The following is a 19,461-nucleotide window of genomic DNA, read 5'->3' as shown; positions in this document are numbered from 1 at the left end:
AAACTATTTTCTAGAGAGAGAGAGAGATAGAGAGGTGTCAAGCAAGTGAAGGGTTTTCTTGCTTGGTTTAGACCCTGTCTGTCCCTATCTAAATTCTGAGATAAAATGGATTTATTTGGTCTTAGAGAAACTAAAATTTGTTTATAAAAACTAGTAATAAAAATAATATGTTGTTATTTACTAGACTAATTAAATAAATATTGAATTTTTCTGGGGGAGAAATGGAAAATGATTTTTTTTTTTTTTTGAAAGAATGGAAATTGAAAATCTATGGAGGAGATTTTTGACATTCTATAATTTAAGCACTTTATTGTGAAAAAAAATTTATTATGAAAAAAGGTGGTGGATGAAAATCATAGATTGTCAAAACTGTGGTTTCATTAAACACGCATGGATTGACCTGATGAGATTTCAGATTCCATTTATATCCCTTTTTTTTTTTTTTTCTTTTTCCTTTTTTTTTTTTCTTTTTTCCCTGCTTTTAATATGTGTGTCTGTTCCTAATAAGTGTTGTCTTTTTGGTATTTTGCAAGAAAGCCCCTAAATTTGTGAATATTTGTGTAGATTGACTTTTTTTTTTTTTTCTGGTTTTTTACTTTTGATGTGGAGCATTCATTCACTTGCCAATTAGTCAAGCTTATCCTCAAAAATAGGATAAATTAGAGATAAAATAATGAACATTTCGACCAATTAAAGAATTTTAATATTACTACATGAAGGCTTTACTAAAGGAAATTAAGTTTTTTTTTTCCCTTTTTTTTTTTTTTTTGAAGGGAACGAATTAAGTTAAAAAATCCTTACCCAAAAAAAATTAAGTTAAAAGTCCTTTACGAAATATAAAATTGTAAGAATAAGTTCAATTAACTTTCTCAGAATAGTAAAACAAAATATATGAATAAACATTTGTAACAAAACACTAGTTTTTGCCTCGGAGAATATATTTCAGTAAAATCATCTGTTTGTCCTAATTGTTTTAGTTTATTTCGGATAAATTTTGAAACCAGTGAAAGATAAACTAATACTTTGCTATATAGGGTGTTTTTATCGGATTAAGAACCAAATACGAAACACTTGCACTGCTGTACAAGTCATAATTTATTTTTCTGGTGTTTTCTAATTTTATGGGGGTAAAAAAATAATTAAATTAAGTTCTATACATAAGAAATTATTCTAACAGCACAATAATTCAGAAACTTTTGTAACTTCCATAAAATGTTACCTTTTAAAATGTTTCTCAATGTTTAGCCTATTTAAAAAAATAACCAAGAAAAAAAACTATTGCACTGAATTGATGAGGAGTAAATTGTAAACAGTCAATAATATATATATATATATATATAGAGTTTTTTTTACTATCATGACCGTCTGGGTACGGATCAGAAAAAAGCCAATGCTATTTAAAAATAAATAAATAAATTTAACAAATATCGGTTTTTCTCTTACATATACAGAAAAACCGATGCTATTTAAAAATAAATAAATAAATTTAACAAATATCGGCTTACATATACAGAAAAATTCGATATTTTTTAAAAAATTTTTTAAAATAGCATCAGTTTTACTCCTGATCTACATGTAAACGGTTCTGATCATAGAATCGCTCTATATATATATATATATATATTCTTTTTCTTTTTTCTTTTTTTTTTTGGTGAAATCAGTATATAATATTGATGTTGATAAATTTTCTCCATGTCACGTTAATAATCAAAACATTCTCAACTAAGTCAAAGAAAGTAGTTTTAGTTTTTGTTCTTTATTAATGTTATTCAGATTTAAATTAAGATGTTAACATTTGGTCCGACAAGGTTGAATTTTTTTCTTTTTTTTTCTAGAACTACCAGAAAAGTTGAAATTAAACTACCATAATCATAACTAAGACTGCTTCCACCGAAAAAAAAAAAAAAAAAAAAAAAAAAAAAAAAAAAAAAACATATCTAAGACTCTAGCAGCCTAGCTTGAATGTTTCTATGTAAATCAACTTCTATTTTCCATCATATGCAATTATATAAATATAAATATATATATATATATATATATATGTATATATATGTAGCAATATGAGCTTGGGAAAGTTGGAAAAATAAAAAAAAAAAAATAAATAAAAAAAACTTAAATAAATATGTAAAAATATGATTTTTTGAGTGGCTGAATTCTAGAGACATGTGCTTTTAAGTTATCAATACTATTAATTTCTACTTTGTATTTTTCTAATTGAACTTAATTCATTCCTTTTTCAATCATAACAATTCTCAATACTTGGATTTCTAATATTATTTCCTTTTTCAGGCTAGGTATGTAATTTGTCCATCCAAACCAAAAATCTTTTGAAAATTATAAATTTCTTTCTTCTATTCTATCTTCATGTTTCATTATAATCAATTTGGTGAATAAAAAACTATATGGTTTTTTATTGATTTGCTTGGCTCTTATTGTTTCATTCATGATTTATATATGGAAACATTTAATTATAATCTCTCCTCTTTTTACATATTATAGTCTAGAACAACTCATATATCGATGAGCATGTTGTTCACGAAGAGATTAAACCATGTGATGACACGTAATCATGTCCACAAAACAGTGGGTCCCATCTCTTACTAGATATGTGGGCTAGTTATTTAATAGTTATTTAAATTATTTAAATTTTAATTTGCTTATGCTGCGGATCCCACGGTACTCTAACTAGACCAATCCTATAATAATAACTAATAATAATAAGATACAATATACAATATTCTTCCCCTTCATGCCATGTCATACTGGGTAGCAAAAACAAAACCGACAATACTTGGTCTGTCTAATTTTCTTCAACTTCTTTTCCTTCCCTTCTTGAGTTATTCTTTGAAGTTGGCAATTATAGAATTCAATTTTAGTACGCATATATATATATATATATATATATATATATAAAACTCTCAATTTTGTCTTTTAACTTCAAAAGACAAAAAAAAGAAAACGAAAAAGAAAAAAGAGATCTCATTTAACTTACATATTTAGAATTTTAATCATAATTTTTAAAATAAAAAAGCTCTGGTTAAAAAAAATAATAATAATAAATTTTGATAAATTAAATCAGTAATTTTAATGCTGTTTTTCCTTTTTTTCTTTTGTTTTGAGAAAAACATTGAGTCAATAAATTAATCCAAAATACCTGAAACTAACGCATGTTAGGTTGCTAGGTTGTCAAATAGAAAAAAATGGAGTAGGCATTAATCCAAAAAAAAAAAAAAAAAAAGGAGTAGGTTGGGGTTATACCTATATTTTGAAACATACAAAAATGAAGGCCTGTTTGTATAAGTGCCGAAGCAGGTAATCCATCACTAATTTCTTCCATTGGAAATGCTTTCAGAAATCATCCATTTAATACTGTCTACCCACTTTATATGTAATATGAAAAGAAAATTTTATTTTATTCCAAATTCCAATATCTTCTCCTTCTTTTTTTTTTTTTTTTTTTGTTTGAGTAGAAATTCCAGTATCTTTAATGTTACTAATTTATTTATTTATTTCTGTTCCTTTTTTTTTTTTGATAAATATTTATTACTCTTACATAATTCAAGGGGTAATAATTTTGCTTTAGAAAACTGGCTAGCAAAAGGTTGGTGGGGTTTCTTTTACTCACTGTTTGAAATTACATTCTCCTCCTGTATAGTTTTTTGTCTTTTACTTTTCTCATCGTACATAGTAATTAATTTAATGAATGATTTCCATCCAATATGAATGACTCTATTTACCAAAAATAAAGATTGAAAGTGACTAATCCACTGTTTTTACTTTTTTGCATTAGATAAAGCTATGGCTAACAGTTAAATGTGTTTAATAACAAAAACAGTTTAGAATTGAGAAATTGGGTTGACCAACACCCTAATCCCTAGTCCCGCCTAGTTGTTTAGGTCTAACCCTTTGAAATTCAAAGGTGGCTCTGGAAATTTTCTTCGAAGTTAATTTTTTTTTTTTTTTCTGATAATATTGAAAGTCTTAATTTGCCTACAAAATTATAGTCTGTTTTTGGTGCCTGGGACATAGTGTTCCACGGATTTGCAAAGAAAATAATTCAATGAATAATTATTATTCTATCTATTTGATTGTATCCAAATTCCTTTTAATTTAGAGGTAAAGAAACCTAGACTTACTTCTATTTTTCTATTTTGATCGAGGTCATGTGAACGTTTAGAGATTTTAATTGGATATAATTTTCTATTAACTAGTTCTTTGGACATATATATATATATATATATATATATATAAAATATATATTTTTTGTGAAATTAAAAATTATATAATTTGAAAGGGTGGTTTGAACTTTGATGTGAGTCTTTTATAATAATTAATTAATTATATGTTTCATAGCAGCCATGCTAGATGCATGAGGGTCAACATAGCTGGTAACTCTCAATTATTTCATTGCTTATGTAACAAGACTAAGCATTTCCCACGCAGCTTAATTAATTGTTCTTTTTTTTTTTTTTTTGGGTAATTTCGTTAACAATGTCAATTTATTTTTTTGCTGTAATATTATATGATATACAGAAAACTATAAGCATTTACATCAAAATATATATATATATATATATATATAAACCAATCATCAAGGTATATATATATATATATATATGTATGAGCTTTTTATTCTTTAGTTTCTTTTTGTTTTTTTTGTTTTTTTTTTCCAAAGGAAGGTATATGTTAGCTTTATGAGACAATTTTTGTTTATTTTACATATTAGTTGATAAATACGTCTCAATGATTAAAAGTTATTTATAAATTTTTATTTAACCAAAGAAGACATGTCATCATTACATTGATTTTCACTCTGTTGATATTTTAAATGGTTTTTTTGACATTGATATTCACACATTAACAAAGCTTCATCTTTAATTTTATTTGTGCTTCATGTGGTCCTAAAATCTCCATCAATCATCACCAACGACATAAACATTTTTTTACCGAAAAGAAAAAAATTTGATATAGACATTGAACACGTGAAACATAACGTTTCTTAATTTTTCTTTTTTTTCTTTTTCGTTTTTTTTGTTTCATGCAACTGCCTAAAACACATCTCCTTTCAAAAGGCCCACACGGATTAAATATGTTGTTGAAATAATGATTAAAAATTTTGTTTTCCTTTTTATTAACTTAGCTTTAAGAAAAATAGATTAATTTGGTTGACTTATATACAATTATTGGGAAAACAAATATAATCTTCAAGATCTGGAATTGAACAGTAATGAAAAGAGAAGATGGGAATGTATAGGACAGTTTCTGTATTCCTCGATCTTATCTCCTTTCTCTTACCTGTCAACCCAAATCTTATTAATTTCTTGAAGCAAAACCAAAATATTTTTAAAAAATATATATATATCTATTTCCAAACAAAATCCTTCATGATTGGCCCTTTGAAGAAATTGAGATTCAAATTCAATTATTACAACATAGAACTTCCCCTCTTTTTTCTAGTCATAGCAAATATTCAATTTACATACTCTATACACAAAATTACCACCACACCCCCCCCCCCCCCCCCCCCCCCCAATGTTTTATGCAAGATAAATATGGAATTTAACACGTTTTATTCCAAACAAAATAATTGATTTAGCTTTTTTACCCTAAAAAAAAAAACAATAATTGATTTAGCTGTTACTATATTATAATAATGCATATGGGTTTGTGTTTTGTAAGAGAAATTAACAAAGCACAAATAACAAAGTTAAACAAAAAAAAAAAAAAAAAAAAGAGAAACTAACAAAGAAGAAAAACTTGATTATCAATATATATATATGCTTTTGGAAGCGTTCAGCTATATATGGGTAGGTCGGCTGAGCTGCTTAAGAAAAATACTGTATTAGGCTATTAGCTTAGCTGTTCAAAATGTTGACACACGTGATGACACGTCATCTGATTTTCCCTGTTTTATGTGAAAGCACAGCTCGTCCTTATCTGTGTCATTACCATAACTTGTACGCTATATGTCTTAAAACTTCTGTGTAGATCCCTAATTTGTTAGCGTTTTCTATATCAATATATTATAATAATAAAAAAATGTAGATTTAATAGTAAAAATCTTTAATACTTATAAAATTAAATTTTCAATATAAAATAGAATCTATGCATGTTCAAATATTAATAAATGTTGTATACATGTTCAAATATTAATAATGTTTCTAACATATTATATTACGATATTTGCTGTGCAAATTAATCAGGATGCAATATTCTAATTTATATACACTACATAAAGTCAGGATACATATATATATATGGAAATTCTATGGTGAGGACGGTCCGTATGAGAACCGCAGTATTAGTGACGGTTTTTTATAATATTAACGATGGTTTTTTAGAAAATTGCACCAATACTATAAAAAACCGTCATCAATATTGTGATCCGTATGAGGACCGTCCACACCATAGACGAACTGTATATATATATATATATATTTTCAGTATATTACATAGTAATAAAATAAATCGAAAGATTTTACTGCAATTTTAAACAAAAATGATGATTTCACATTAGTAGCTACATTTGTTGTCCACCATCAAACATTTTTTGTTATCTATGTGTGTGTTTGTGTGTGTGTTTAATATGTATATATATGGTTGCGCAAGACCTAAGTCACTCAATTTGGGTATGTTGTTTAAATAAAATTTAACTCAGGATTATTGCTTGCAGCAAAAGTTATGCAAAAAAAGTTTCTGTGACCCTCGACGTTCACTTTGGTAACTAAGTAACACATTTCATCTGATTTTAAATATATGTATGTATATTAACTAAAAGTACATGCAGAAACATGCTAAAATCTTTGACGAAGATCAATATTATATTAAAAAAATAATCCATTATTAACCAATATATTTTATGATAATTTTCCGAATAAATCTGGGGAACGATTTTGTTCTTCATACGCTATCTGTTTTTGGATTCAAAGTCAAAATACTTTTTGCAAACCGAGTATGAAAAATCATCATTATCATCATCCATTATCTCAGAGACGTGTTGCATAATCTGTTAAAATATTCTGCTCCATTTTATTACTCATAATAATAAAAGTCATGTCCACGGAAAAGCTTTCCTCATGCAAATAATATCTTATAAAAATTCAGATTTGCTTTTGTTTTGTGAATGTGAATTTTGGATTGTTATATGGACAATTATTTGAAGCCTCCCATTGCAGTAAATTAAGTAAATTAAGGGGGGCCAACATTCCATTAATTGCAAAAAGCACCGAAAGAATATGAAAATTAAATTAAAATGACTAAAAAACTTTTTTAATATACCTATAAAACTATATAATTTAAATGAGATTTATCTTGTCAACGTCAACAACATCAGATAGCTCTATGACAAAATATATAAAATTATTTTTGATGGGATTGAAAAGGGTCCAGATGTTTCTTCAGCTAATCGAACAAAATTTTCAAACAACGCGTTTAAAGATCTTTGGTTTATGTGGGCATCTCTGGTGTTTATGCTCCATTATGGGTCTCAAATTTAGGTAATATCAAACTTTTTAAAATTCAAATTAGAAAAAGTTTGCACTCAAAGCTACCTTTAGATGCTATAATGACCGCAAAAAGATTTGTCATACAGAAATTCTAATCTTTATAATGTTACAGAAAGAATAAATACATCAGCATTATCAACTTGGCTACCTAAGACTGCTAATTTTAATTTCCACACACACATAGGCATATATATCATACAGCTAAGAAAGAGTTTTCACTTGTCGTAGAGGACTCGCCAAGAAACTCCGATCTCAACTGCATCAAGAGCCGGCCTAAATAGTTTAAGCCTTCTCCATCCCGGCCACCACCCCAGAACAGATCATGCGGTGAGGCTTCTACAAGAACAGAACCGGTGGTTGACAGCAACATGGAATTCAAATGCGGGTATATTGAGAACTTGCATTTCAATGCTCTATACATAACATCAATCTTGACAGTTTCCCAATCGGATCTTACCTGCATCACACACACCGAAAGAAAGAAAATAAATTGAAGAAACAAAGTACGTTCAATCTTAGGCTCTTCTATCAGCAAAGTTTGGACCATGCTCACAAATCACCAATTAGTATCCTACCACTCCAAGCTATTTAATCCATATGCATTAATAAAAGCTTTGGATGTCAGAGAGCAGTACCAGATCAGGGTGCTTCCTCTGCATTGACCTTCCTATTCGTGCTGCCTCCTCTGGACTTTTTGCGGACTTTATGTTTTCAACACAATCTTGAGCCACAGGATCATTCACCCCGAAAAATTTGTGAGCCTACGTATCATAATAAAAATATCTTTATAGCCGTTCTTACAAATCAAGAATGGGAAAAAGAATTAATTTGGAAGAGAAAGGCACCTGGTAGTAATGCTCAACACTCAACCAAGTGGCATAATCACCATTGTCATCAGGCATCTGAATTGGATGAGGAGAGAAGTTTGAAAAAGCACCATAAAGGTCCCATGTTTTGTAGAAGAATATGATTCTTGATTCATATGGAGTGACAGTTGGATCAATTGCATATGTTTCTTCAACTGATGGGATAACAGGCGTCAGATCAGGTACCGGTTGAAGAAATCCACTGATAAGCATGTCAGGTCCAATCTGTAGGTCAAATATCAATACAAAGATGCAAACATATCAGCAGGCAGGACGAAATTGAGCAACCAGCAACATATGTATTGCAGAAGACCTAATGCAAAATTTGGAAAACCCTGATTCCTGAAATTTTCTAGAATTGGTCAATGTCCTAAATTTCTGATTTATATCTCATAATCAACTACATAGATTATAGGAGTCAGTTTCACTGAAAAAATAGATTATAGGGGACAGTATAAAGTAGAATTAATGATGACCATCATGTACCTGCTCGTAGGAAACATCAATTAAGTCTAAGGCTTGAGACATCTCAACCATCCCAAGTTCTCCTACAGGAGATGGTGCGTTTCTGCCACCTATAATTTTAGGAGCAACAAATGCAAAAACCTGCCACAAAGTTTTATATCAAACAAGGAATCAGAATGAATGCAAAACCATACTTAATGAAAAATCAGTCCCATACAAGTAAATACGATAAAGGCGTTATTCACCAGGAAAAAGGGAAGACAGGGCAAACAATGAAAGAACGAAAGAAAATAAATGAGAAAAACCTTGTGTATTACTCCAGAGGAAATAGCAGAAGCAGCTAATGTCCCCCCACACTCCCACAAAACTGATAGATATCCACGATCATGAAAATACTCCATAACATCTCTAGGATTTAAGATGTCAAACTCGACTACTTCAACTCCTTTCGATGCAAGAAGTTTCTGGAAGCTCCTTCTAGCACCCCTCTGTGTCACAACAATGGTAGATACCTCAGACATGTCCCAAAGATTTGCTTCCTCAGGCAGATCAAGAGTCTGCGACATTACAATCCGCATTGGCATATGCCCACCTCCATGTCTCGCAGTTAGCCTAGGATCTAATCCAGAAAGTGAATCAGAACACCTTTGACCATCGTCACAAATTCAACAAGAAGTTTAAAAAATGGGACTTACTGTCCTTCCGTACAGTATTTCCTCCAACAACAATGGCATCACTTCTACCCCGCAATTCAAATACTCGATTTCTAGACTTTTTGCTACTTATCCACGCTGCATGTCCACTACTAGCAGCAATTTTTCCTGTTATCCCCAACAAGTCCATTCAAAACACTAGTTCATACTGAAAATTCTCTACATAAAAACTGCATAATATAATATATATTTACCCTTATAATCAAAGAACCAAAACATAGGAAATTTAAGTTGGCATCAAATTGAACAAAAAGCTCACCATCAAGGGTCATAGCATACTTCAGAACAGAGAAGGGAACTCGTGAAACAGCTCTACAGATCAAAGGAGCATTCACAAGCAGGCAACATTTTCGAGCTTCCTATAAATACATACATAAATTATGATACTCACTCAATAACCAAACAAAAAAATAAAACATAGACCTCAGTAAACCAAACTGTTTTTTCAGATAAAGAGAAACGGAGTGGAAATGTTAGAAAGATAAATAACCTCAATGGTTTTGCTTTTGAGGTCCTCTCCAAGAACATCGACCTGCAATCCTTGACTTCTCAATTCCCTAATGCCATTGCCTCTGAGATGCTTCAATGGATGCCTAATCCCCACCACCACCCTCCTAATCCCTGCCTAATCCAAACACTAAAACATCAAAAACCCACTCCCAAATTCCCATTCAGAACTCAATAAATAAATAAATAAAAATTTAATCTTTCTGAACCTGGACAAGAGCAGAGACAGCGGCATGGTCGCCGTGGCAATCGCCGGGCTCCATATTGAGATAAGCAGTGGAGCCGAGACAGCTATCTCCGGCAGCTTCAACAGCGAGCACCTCAGCCGGTTTAGTGCCCTGGGCATAGAGGAAGCCCTCGCCGGCGACTCTGCCGGAAGGCGTGGCGATGAGGCAGCCGAAATTAGGGTGGGGGGAAGTGAAGCCGGCGGACATGTCAGCGAGCTCAGCGGCTCGGCGGATGTAAGCGGCATGTGAGGCATAGGAGTCATGTTGTGAAGTGGATTTGCAGAGAACGGTGGCAGGAGATGTGGACGCCACCAATCCCAAACCCAAACCCACACAATAAGCCATTCGATTTCACAATCACAGTTTCCTTTTCTTCCAAAGTTTTATGATTTTATGTTTTTCTCTACTTTAATGAAAGCTTGTATCTTTTTTATTCCAGACAAAAAACTTACCAGGTTTTACCATCTCTATTTTCTACTTGTACTTGCATAAAAGTTTCTATCTTTTTTGTCCAGACAAGAATGGCTTTTACCATCTCCGTTTTGGACTTGCGTTGGCAATTCGTTTATGCTTTTTTCATTCTCTTTTCTTTTCTAAAATATAAAAATAAAAAATTTCTTTTTGTGTTACATTCGATAAGGAATTTTTGAATCATTGTTAAACAATATAATGAAATACATGTTATCTTATTCTTGTATATATTTTTAACATAACCTGTTGCCAACTTGAATGGGAAAATACGTATGTGCCCATAACCATATTACCTGTAAAATCAATAAATATTTTTCTTTGGAAAGAAAATCGATATACATCTTTTGACACATGCCACAACTAGTAATCAAAGTCATAAAATTTCCTTTTTTTTTTTTCTTTCTTACCGCATGAACATTGTAAAAAGTCAAGTTTTACATTTTAATTTATTAAATCCGATTCAAAAACGATAATTCCGCCTAATGGCATTTCCTACTTGTATAATAACCACAAGAACTCACTACCAACACCATCCTGAACCAATTCATCAAACAAAAAAAGGGAAAAAAGAAAAAAAAAACACCATCTTGAACAGGAAGTAAAATAAGTGGAACCCATATATAGGATAACAAAGCTGCAACTTTGTTTCCTCCCACTTCGCTTCCATTGGAATTGAGAGAGAGAGAGAGAGAGGGATTACAAAAACCCATGTTTTGATTATTGCAACCGTGATTTGTCATATCATTAGCAGCACACACAAATGTTCTTTATAATAGGGGAGGGACAGAGAAATTTATGAGTTTGATAATATCTCAGAAAATGGGATGGGGATCATAGGACACAATAACAGGCCATAACAAGTATAAGCACATCATCATCAGAGCTGCTGCTGCTGCTGCTGCTGTCTGCTGCGCCTATTCCTCTTCCTCAGCCTCTTCCAGCCAGTTCACAAATGGCTCCAACGCCTTCACAAAGGTCTGCCTGTAAAGTTTCAAAACAATCATTGCTTCATTTAGTATTTAATCGGATGAATGTTTACAATTATAAAGAAGTAGAAGCAGAACAAGATGAAAAAGAAAATGGTGAGGAAGAAATAGTGTACCTGCCCTTAGGGTTTGTTCCTTTGCGGAACCAATGAAGAATGGTGTCTTCAGCAAGCACATCTTGATCATAGAGGGATCTCACAATCTCAGGGAACAGCTTCATCAGCTTAGCATCCTCATAGCACTGCATCTGGACTTTGTAGATCAGTTCCAGCTCAAGCTTCCCACTGGTGCAGAAAGCGTTCAATAGTTTTGCCCATGTTTTCACCTACACATCATGCAACCAAATATAAATATGATCACAAATACGGACAAAGAAACAAATACACAAAATCTGTATGTTCAATGCGCTTGGAAACAAGTTTTACATAATTACATTCTGTGAAATACTAAGCTCCAAATCTCTGTTGCATTCGCACAAAGAACAAGCACTAGGCAAGAGAACCACTAACACATACCTGGCGAAGAGCAGAATTAGCATTCTGTTGCTGGTTCTTTCCAGACCACTGAACAGCATCCATTATGACATCCCACAGAATACGCACAACCTCAATGTCAGGTAATTTTGCATCTTTAACACGCTGCTTCACAGTTTCTATGACATCAGCTATATCAGCTTCCTCAGTTAACTGACTTGTCAGGGCAGACTTCATTTCCTTAAGTTTCACCTCAAATATTTTCTTCTCATTGTATTCAACCAATGCTAGCAATCCTTCCTTACTGAAAATTGGCCATTTTTTCAACATGTGCAAGTTCCAAAATCAAAAGCCAATTAAACAATACTGAACATAACAGATAAAACATGCTTACTCGATAATGCTTTAATAAGAGCATTCCATAGTAAGACTAAAAAGAGGATAAACTCCACCAAATAACATGTTTGGTAGTTTTATAATCAGGTGGCACCTGTGGGCTGTGTGAGCAACCTCAATCAAACATTACCGACCTAAAGTCATAAAGTGACAATGTGACACCCACTAGAACCACAAACACCTGATCAAATAAGGCCTACATCCTTGCTATTTTGTCTAACAGAAATACAAACTTGTCTAAGAACCAACACAATGAAGCAGGGGTTAAGTATTGCACTTAAAATATGGATAATTCTGATCTTCACTGAGTTTATGCTAACGAAACCAAAAAAAAAAAAAAAAAAAGGCCACAGAGTTTTCCAAAGGTCAAGAAGGCATCCATATTTCTCCTCTGACAGGTTTTTAAGGGTGGTTTCCACTTTGAATACATCATGCAACCAAGGAGAATAAATATTCAAGAGCCAGGCATATAGGAAGAAATGAGCATTCAATATATAATAACACAGCTCTACAATCCTAAGAAAATAAAATAAAATTCAATGTAGTTTAGGGAATTATCTATGATCACGTTTCCTTATCATAGATAAAATAGACTGACCTGAAATGCTCAGAGAAAGATTCAGCAGATCTCTTTGCAGATGGGAAGAACTCCAGAAGATTGTCCTCCACTTTACCCCGCTTCAGAATTGAAATCAAATCATCAAGGCTGTTATCAACCAGATACTCCTTGAAGAAGTCCGTTATAAATGATAAAACTAGCCCTTTGGCAACAAGATTGTCCTTGAGCAATGGCTGGAAGACAGTCTCTGGAGGAAGACCTGACAGCTTCTGAGAGAATGCAAGTGCTGTGAAAATTGCAAGTTTCTTCCTTTCATTTTCTTCAAAAAACTCCAATGACTGAAGGAATCTTCGCATGACATTTTCAAGACTCTTTATGAGGAAAGCTCTCCGCCTCAAAATTTTCTGTAAGTAGATTACAGATGGTAAAATCACTTCACGTTTAGGCTCACCGTCTAGTATAGAGTAAGGGTGGCGCTCCCCCTCATCAGGTTTTGTTGTTCCAGGTTGTGTACGCCCACCTGTGAAAACAACCTGCAGTTTCACAGCAAAGCAGATCTTTGAACAAAATTTGGAAAGTGAAATATACAAGTGAATGGAACTGTATAAGAACCATAAAATTTTCAACTCAAATCAATTATACACAGATATTATGCTACAGAACAAAAAAAAGGGTAACCCATCAGAATAATTTTATCCTAACAAAAGATATTAAAAACCGATATGACATCTAGAAGCTTGCCTCAAAAAAGGTGTCACCGTATCTTGAGAAGTTAAGGTCTGAAGATTCAATGCTCTTGGCAACAAGTTCCTGCATATAATAAATATTTATTTATATGATCAAGTGATACTATATATCCATGCTTAATGCTAACATTCATGCACCAGTTAAATTACCAGATCACCAGCATTATCCAGATAAATCTGGACCACTGCATCCGCAAAAGCTGCAGGGTCCAGCGGCGCCGCAATATTCCGTTTGCGGGTCTTAATCCGCGTACCACTATATGAAACAACGAATAGAAACAAATAAAATTAAGTTTTGGTGTAAAAACTTCATTAGCAATAATTAACAACAAAAACCACAATAAAACTAATACTTTTAATAACAAATCAATAAATTAAATCAAAGAGAGTTCTGTAACAAAAGTAACTCCCCCATCCCCACCTAACACACACAAGTACACAAAATACACAAAGATTACGTCTATACAGATATGATATTCCAACCAGAAAAACAACCTAGGCGAAATTCCAACCTCATAAAGCTCAATTCACTTAGGATATACCTTTTATGTACATGAAGCCATGCTATTTCTAAGAATATCTATTTTTAATTTGTCCATCAAAAAATAATGCTCGATGCTTAGTTTCTTTTCATGTACTCCGAATAATTGTGACAAGTAGCCGATAAAACTTAAAAGGATTTCCAAGTTTAAAATGTAAACCAGATGTTTAAAGACATGACTTACCCGAGAGTGGGTCTCTCCTTCGAGCTGCACATACAAAAACCAAGATTTAGGTCAAAACGAAGAAAAAAAATTATAAATGAGCAAGCAATAACCAAAGCCAACATTGAACTAAGACTATTCACAAACCAAAAGTGCTATAGTAAAAAAAATGAACAAGTTGACGAATAGATTCCAGAAACTATGAAATCCGTAAAACAAAAGCCACCTTTTTGTTAAAGCAGAGACAAGTACAATTCAAAGTTTTGAGATAAAACTGAAGCATATATTCTCAATAAATGAAAAGATGGTCGAGAAGCAAGATTAAAAACCCAAAATTGAACAGTGGTAATATTCACTTCTAGCAACCACAGATCGCAATGATTTAAAAAATCAAGAAAAGACCTTCATAGTTGTTTATTCTTCAGCTAATCGTCAATTTTCGATTGGAAAAAAAATCCCAAATGATAACAAAAATAAAACCTTTTTCACAAATCATATCAAGCTAAAATGACTTTCAGAAGAACAAATAAATAAAAGGCACAAAAGATCACGGAATTTCAATCAAAAACTCAAAAAGAATCAAAACCCACCAAGGAAATCAAAACCAAACAGCCATCTAACAACAAAGATTAAAACTTTATAGCTTAATTGAATGAATTCTTATGAAAATAAGCAGATCTGAGACGCCAAAACAAAAACCTAAAAAATAAATGAAACCCACGAAGGTTATGAAATCAGAGAGTTGTAGAGAGATAAGAAGGGATCCAGAAAAGACCTCATAAACCAAGACGAAGTTGGATCGGAGAAGCGGTGAGTCTGACTCTGTGCGATTAGAAGGTCTTTGGGATTGGAGGGACAACAAGAGGCAAAGAAAGAAACAGAGATAGTTTCGGTGTTGATGGGTTGGGTTTGGTCACTCCTACTTATTGAGAGAAAAAAATTAATAAAATAAACAAAAGGAACCGCCCTCTAATACACGGGTGTAATTACACGCACTTCTTCATCTAGTTTACTGTTTACCTCACCTTTATTTTATTTTTTTTAATTATATATATATATATATATATTTTTATTTTTTTTTCCTTTTGGACGCATATTAATTATATCATTTCAACAAATTTACACCTTTTGCGTTCACAATGTTTTTATTATTTCTTTTCTTTCCTATACACTGATTTAAGGTGATAGTTTTATTATTTTTTTACAAAGTTTAGTGTTGTTTAGTTTTTTACATTTTTCGTATATTTGCATTTATCAACAAAAGCAAATCGATTGTTTTAAAGGTGATAATTTTTTTCTTATATATATATATATATATATAGGATATGTATTTGAGTAGTTATAGTAGAACAGAAGGTCTCCCAAATCTCCAAAATATTTGATTTTTTTTCAAAAGTTGAACATGAGAAAGTATGAAAAACAAATATAAATCACCATATCAAAAACCTTATATTTCAAGATATAATCACGCTGTGTTTTTTTTTTTTTCCTAGATTACGTGTGGCGCAAAGACCATGACATTTTTTATTTACTTGGTGGTGACAATTTTTAGCTCCTTCAGTTTGATTTTAGTTTTTGTAACTTGAATATATAGGTAGCTTATTTTACTTTCTACGTCTTGCCACGTTTAACCATTAATAAAGCAAAAACTAGATTGATTAGATTTTTCCATTATGCTTTTGATAAGGAAAGATTCTCAAGAGTTCCCAACTTGAAGAGAAAATTTTTCAACGGGAAACTTCAAGTTAAACAACGTCTTTTCCTATACACCAAATAAATAAATAAATAATAAAAAAAACAAAAAAAACAACGTGTTTTAAAAAAAATAATAAAAAAAATAAAAAAACAATGTGTTTTCCTTCAAGTACTCCAAATCTACCATAATTATGAAATTACTCCTCAATTTCCCTTTTTCATTTTTCCTTTTGCGGACTTTTTTCAATTTTTTGGGTGAAAAACCCTTTTGTGGACTTTCGTCCTCATGTTTCGATGGGTTTGAATCATCGGTCACAATCATCTAAAAAGCTTCGTGTACATAAAAGGGCTGATGAAAGATAAGTTTGAAGAAAGCAAGTAAAAAGCTTGGTATCAAATAATTGGTGGCAGCAGGCGAGAGGGGCACGAAAGCCCATTTCAGTTTTGCTTGAAAGCCCTTAAAAGTTTGTTTCACGAGCCCAAAAAACACAAAATTCAAAACTGGCCCCACTCATGGCTTGTGCATTACAACCAAGCTTTCTGCGAACCCTGCAAAGATCTAGCTGGATACAAGTTGCGAGAACTTATTTTTGAAGTAGAGCAAGTTGTACTCATGGTGTTCAAATTATTGATAGAAATATAAAAAGCATCAAGCAATATGAGAAAGAAAAAAAAAAAGGAAAAAAAAAAAATACTAGAAAAGTTTTCCATTATAAAAGTTCCCAAGGAAATGTATGCTTTTATCACCGTATCTAGCCATAACTCATTAGTGCCTACTAATACCATTTAGGCAATAAGGTTGCGGTTCATGGTAGTCAACTGATGTTTAATTTCCTTTTCTTTATTTTGTGTCTATGAAAAGGTGCATAATCAATTGTTTTAATGAGGCAGAACAATAATAGGATAACAAGGATGCTGCAGGACACATTGCAACTCATTGTAAATCCTATTATTTGTGAATGAGAGAATAGAAATGGAAGTGAAAGGGACAACATGATGGAAACTTTTTTTCTTATCTAATGACAATGGAAGCAATGTTAGATGATAAAGTCTCATCAGGAGGTATAATTATTTCAGATAATTGAAACTGTTTCCTTCAAATCGGATCAATCCACAGATTCTACCAAGCAAATTGAGTCAGCTCAAAAGTTTGACACAATCACTTGATCACAGCAAGTTTAAGGGCCCTTCAAATTTGTGAAAGCATTAAAATAACAAAATAAGAACATCATAATATATTGTAAAATCTAATTGAGCAAATAAGAACGCCAAATTTGGTCTTTTGCCAAGTGGCATCTAGCAAAAGTACCATTAGGGAACTCGTCGCTGTAAGATAAATTGCATCATTAAAATAAAATCATACTCAGAACACTTAGAGAATATGCAAAAATCGATCCCAAAAAAAAAAAAAAAAAGACAAAAGAAAAAAAAAGAAGGTGGTTCTTGACAGAGTCATACAGAACATTCATCAAACGCATTGCGTTCAACTTTTTTCGAAATCCATTTATCCACAATCTAACCACAAATTTCGAAAAAACATGGGAAACCCAGAATCAAAAAACTGGGCTTGATGTCAAACCTATCAATGATCCTCTGGAATCACGTTGGAATCCAAAAGGATTGAGTCATTGGGAATGGTTTCCTGCTGTTGTAGATGCTGCTGTTGCTCAGCTTTCATAAGCTCCTCCATGTCTCTCATCCTCGTCCTCACCACGCTCGTAACCAGAACTGCAAGACAAAGAATCATATATAACATAACTCGCGCACGCATACGTACAATTGCAGAACCGTAAGCAAAAGTGTAGAAAGAGAGTACCGGCGGCCGTGCCAATGGTCCACAGCCAGAGAATCTTCAAGCCGGGGCTCTTCTCTCTCGGCATCTTTCCAGAGCCTCTCTCTCTGCCCGTTTTGGGTTCACTTGGGCTTTTTTAAGCCTCTCAATCAACTTCCTCTGTGTGAGGCAAATCCCAAAGCCCAATGTAATAGTTCATTTCTTTCTATTTTATGCATAAAAGGGAAAAATCACACTCCTTTTTTTTTTTTTTTTTTTTTTAACACTTCTCATTCCTTCTTCTTGTTCTTGCTGGATATATATATATATATATATATATAGTATATTTTCATTTTGGAAAATTTCTAAAATTTCACTAACCCAAATTCGAAATTTTGCAGCTATAAGCAACATGTTATAAAGTCTTGAACAACCTTTTAAAAAAAAATATATATATATATATATATGAAAAAATAGCTTAGCTAATCGTCTCAAAATGTTGTATTCCATCATACGCAAACACTTTAATAAGATAGATATCAAAACATAAATCCAACTTTTAAGAAATTATAAAAATTTAGTCTAGTTTCGTGAGCTCCACTGCCCCCACTTTCCAATTGTTTTGGTCTTTTGTGTCTGTGATAAATAGTATGACACAACAAAATGGACCTTCTTTTTTTCATATTTTATGGTATTAGTCACTGACTGGTTCAATGTATTAATGCCCAAGCAACTCACTATTTTATATACCAAATCTTGTAAACAATGAAGAGGAAAGATTGAAATATAAAATATAGAATTTAATTTAGGTGGTTGAAGAAATTACAGGTTCTGACTTTTGGTGTTAAGTGGATTTGATTCGATAAAATGTCTTGTAGTAGCACAACCACAACACAGCACACCCCTTCAATTATTTTAAGTGGCCAGTATGACAAATTTGACAGAGGAGAGGACTATACAACCCCAAATGAAATTACTTTGGACCTTTGGCTTTGTGTCGTTGAAACTGATGATGGGCTGTGTTATGCTAGTGCCATACCGTATTCTTAAAGTGTTCCCTCACCACACTTTTTTTTTTTCTTTTTTTCTCCTTCAAAAATAGAAAAAACAATATTACGGAGTTTCGTTTTATGCTGTTAATATTATAAAGTATTTTAGGATACATAATTTGATGGTGTGGTTTATTAAAATGACAAATAGAGGATCTACATACTACAACTATAAGGTGTTTCAACATGAATATTCAAAATTGTTCTTAAAAAAAAATAGTAATAAAAAAGATTATTGAATTGTTACCAAACCTTATTCTTCAAGAGTCAACTATTATCAACCCATTAATAGTCAAATACATATTTCACTTGATGTGTTTTAGACTTA

General features: G+C 32.0%; 2 protein-coding genes across 2 annotated transcripts; both read right to left on the bottom strand.

Annotated features, from left to right (window-relative positions):
* Window positions 1-7,565: 7,565 nt before the first annotated feature.
* On the bottom strand, window positions 7,566-10,885 carry LOC107412531 (riboflavin biosynthesis protein PYRR, chloroplastic). The gene is made up of 9 exons (XM_016020319.4): window positions 10,266-10,885; window positions 10,040-10,174; window positions 9,809-9,908; window positions 9,532-9,657; window positions 9,142-9,455; window positions 8,858-8,977; window positions 8,351-8,596; window positions 8,141-8,266; window positions 7,566-7,962 (listed from the first exon to the last, which is right to left on the bottom strand). Exons 1-9 carry the CDS (start codon window positions 10,626-10,628, stop codon window positions 7,699-7,701), a joined length of 1,794 nt encoding a protein of 597 aa, XP_015875805.3. The 5' UTR covers window positions 10,629-10,885; the 3' UTR covers window positions 7,566-7,698.
* A 456-nt stretch (window positions 10,886-11,341) lies between these two features.
* LOC107412532 (uncharacterized) lies at window positions 11,342-15,559 on the bottom strand. The gene is made up of 8 exons (XM_025070604.3): window positions 15,394-15,559; window positions 14,640-14,663; window positions 14,065-14,170; window positions 13,910-13,978; window positions 13,208-13,701; window positions 12,256-12,517; window positions 11,857-12,065; window positions 11,342-11,735 (listed from the first exon to the last, which is right to left on the bottom strand). The coding sequence occupies exons 1-8, from the start codon at window positions 15,396-15,398 to the stop codon at window positions 11,669-11,671; spliced, it is 1,236 nt and encodes a 411-aa protein (XP_024926372.2). The 5' UTR covers window positions 15,399-15,559; the 3' UTR covers window positions 11,342-11,668.
* Between the last annotated feature and the right edge of the window lie 3,902 nt (window positions 15,560-19,461).

This window comes from Ziziphus jujuba, chromosome 10 (assembly GCF_031755915.1).
Source record: "Ziziphus jujuba cultivar Dongzao chromosome 10, ASM3175591v1".
Taxonomy (NCBI): domain Eukaryota; kingdom Viridiplantae; phylum Streptophyta; class Magnoliopsida; order Rosales; family Rhamnaceae; genus Ziziphus; species Ziziphus jujuba.
The sequence above is the reverse complement of the archived record's forward strand: the minus strand, read 5'-3'. Positions and strand labels throughout refer to the sequence as shown.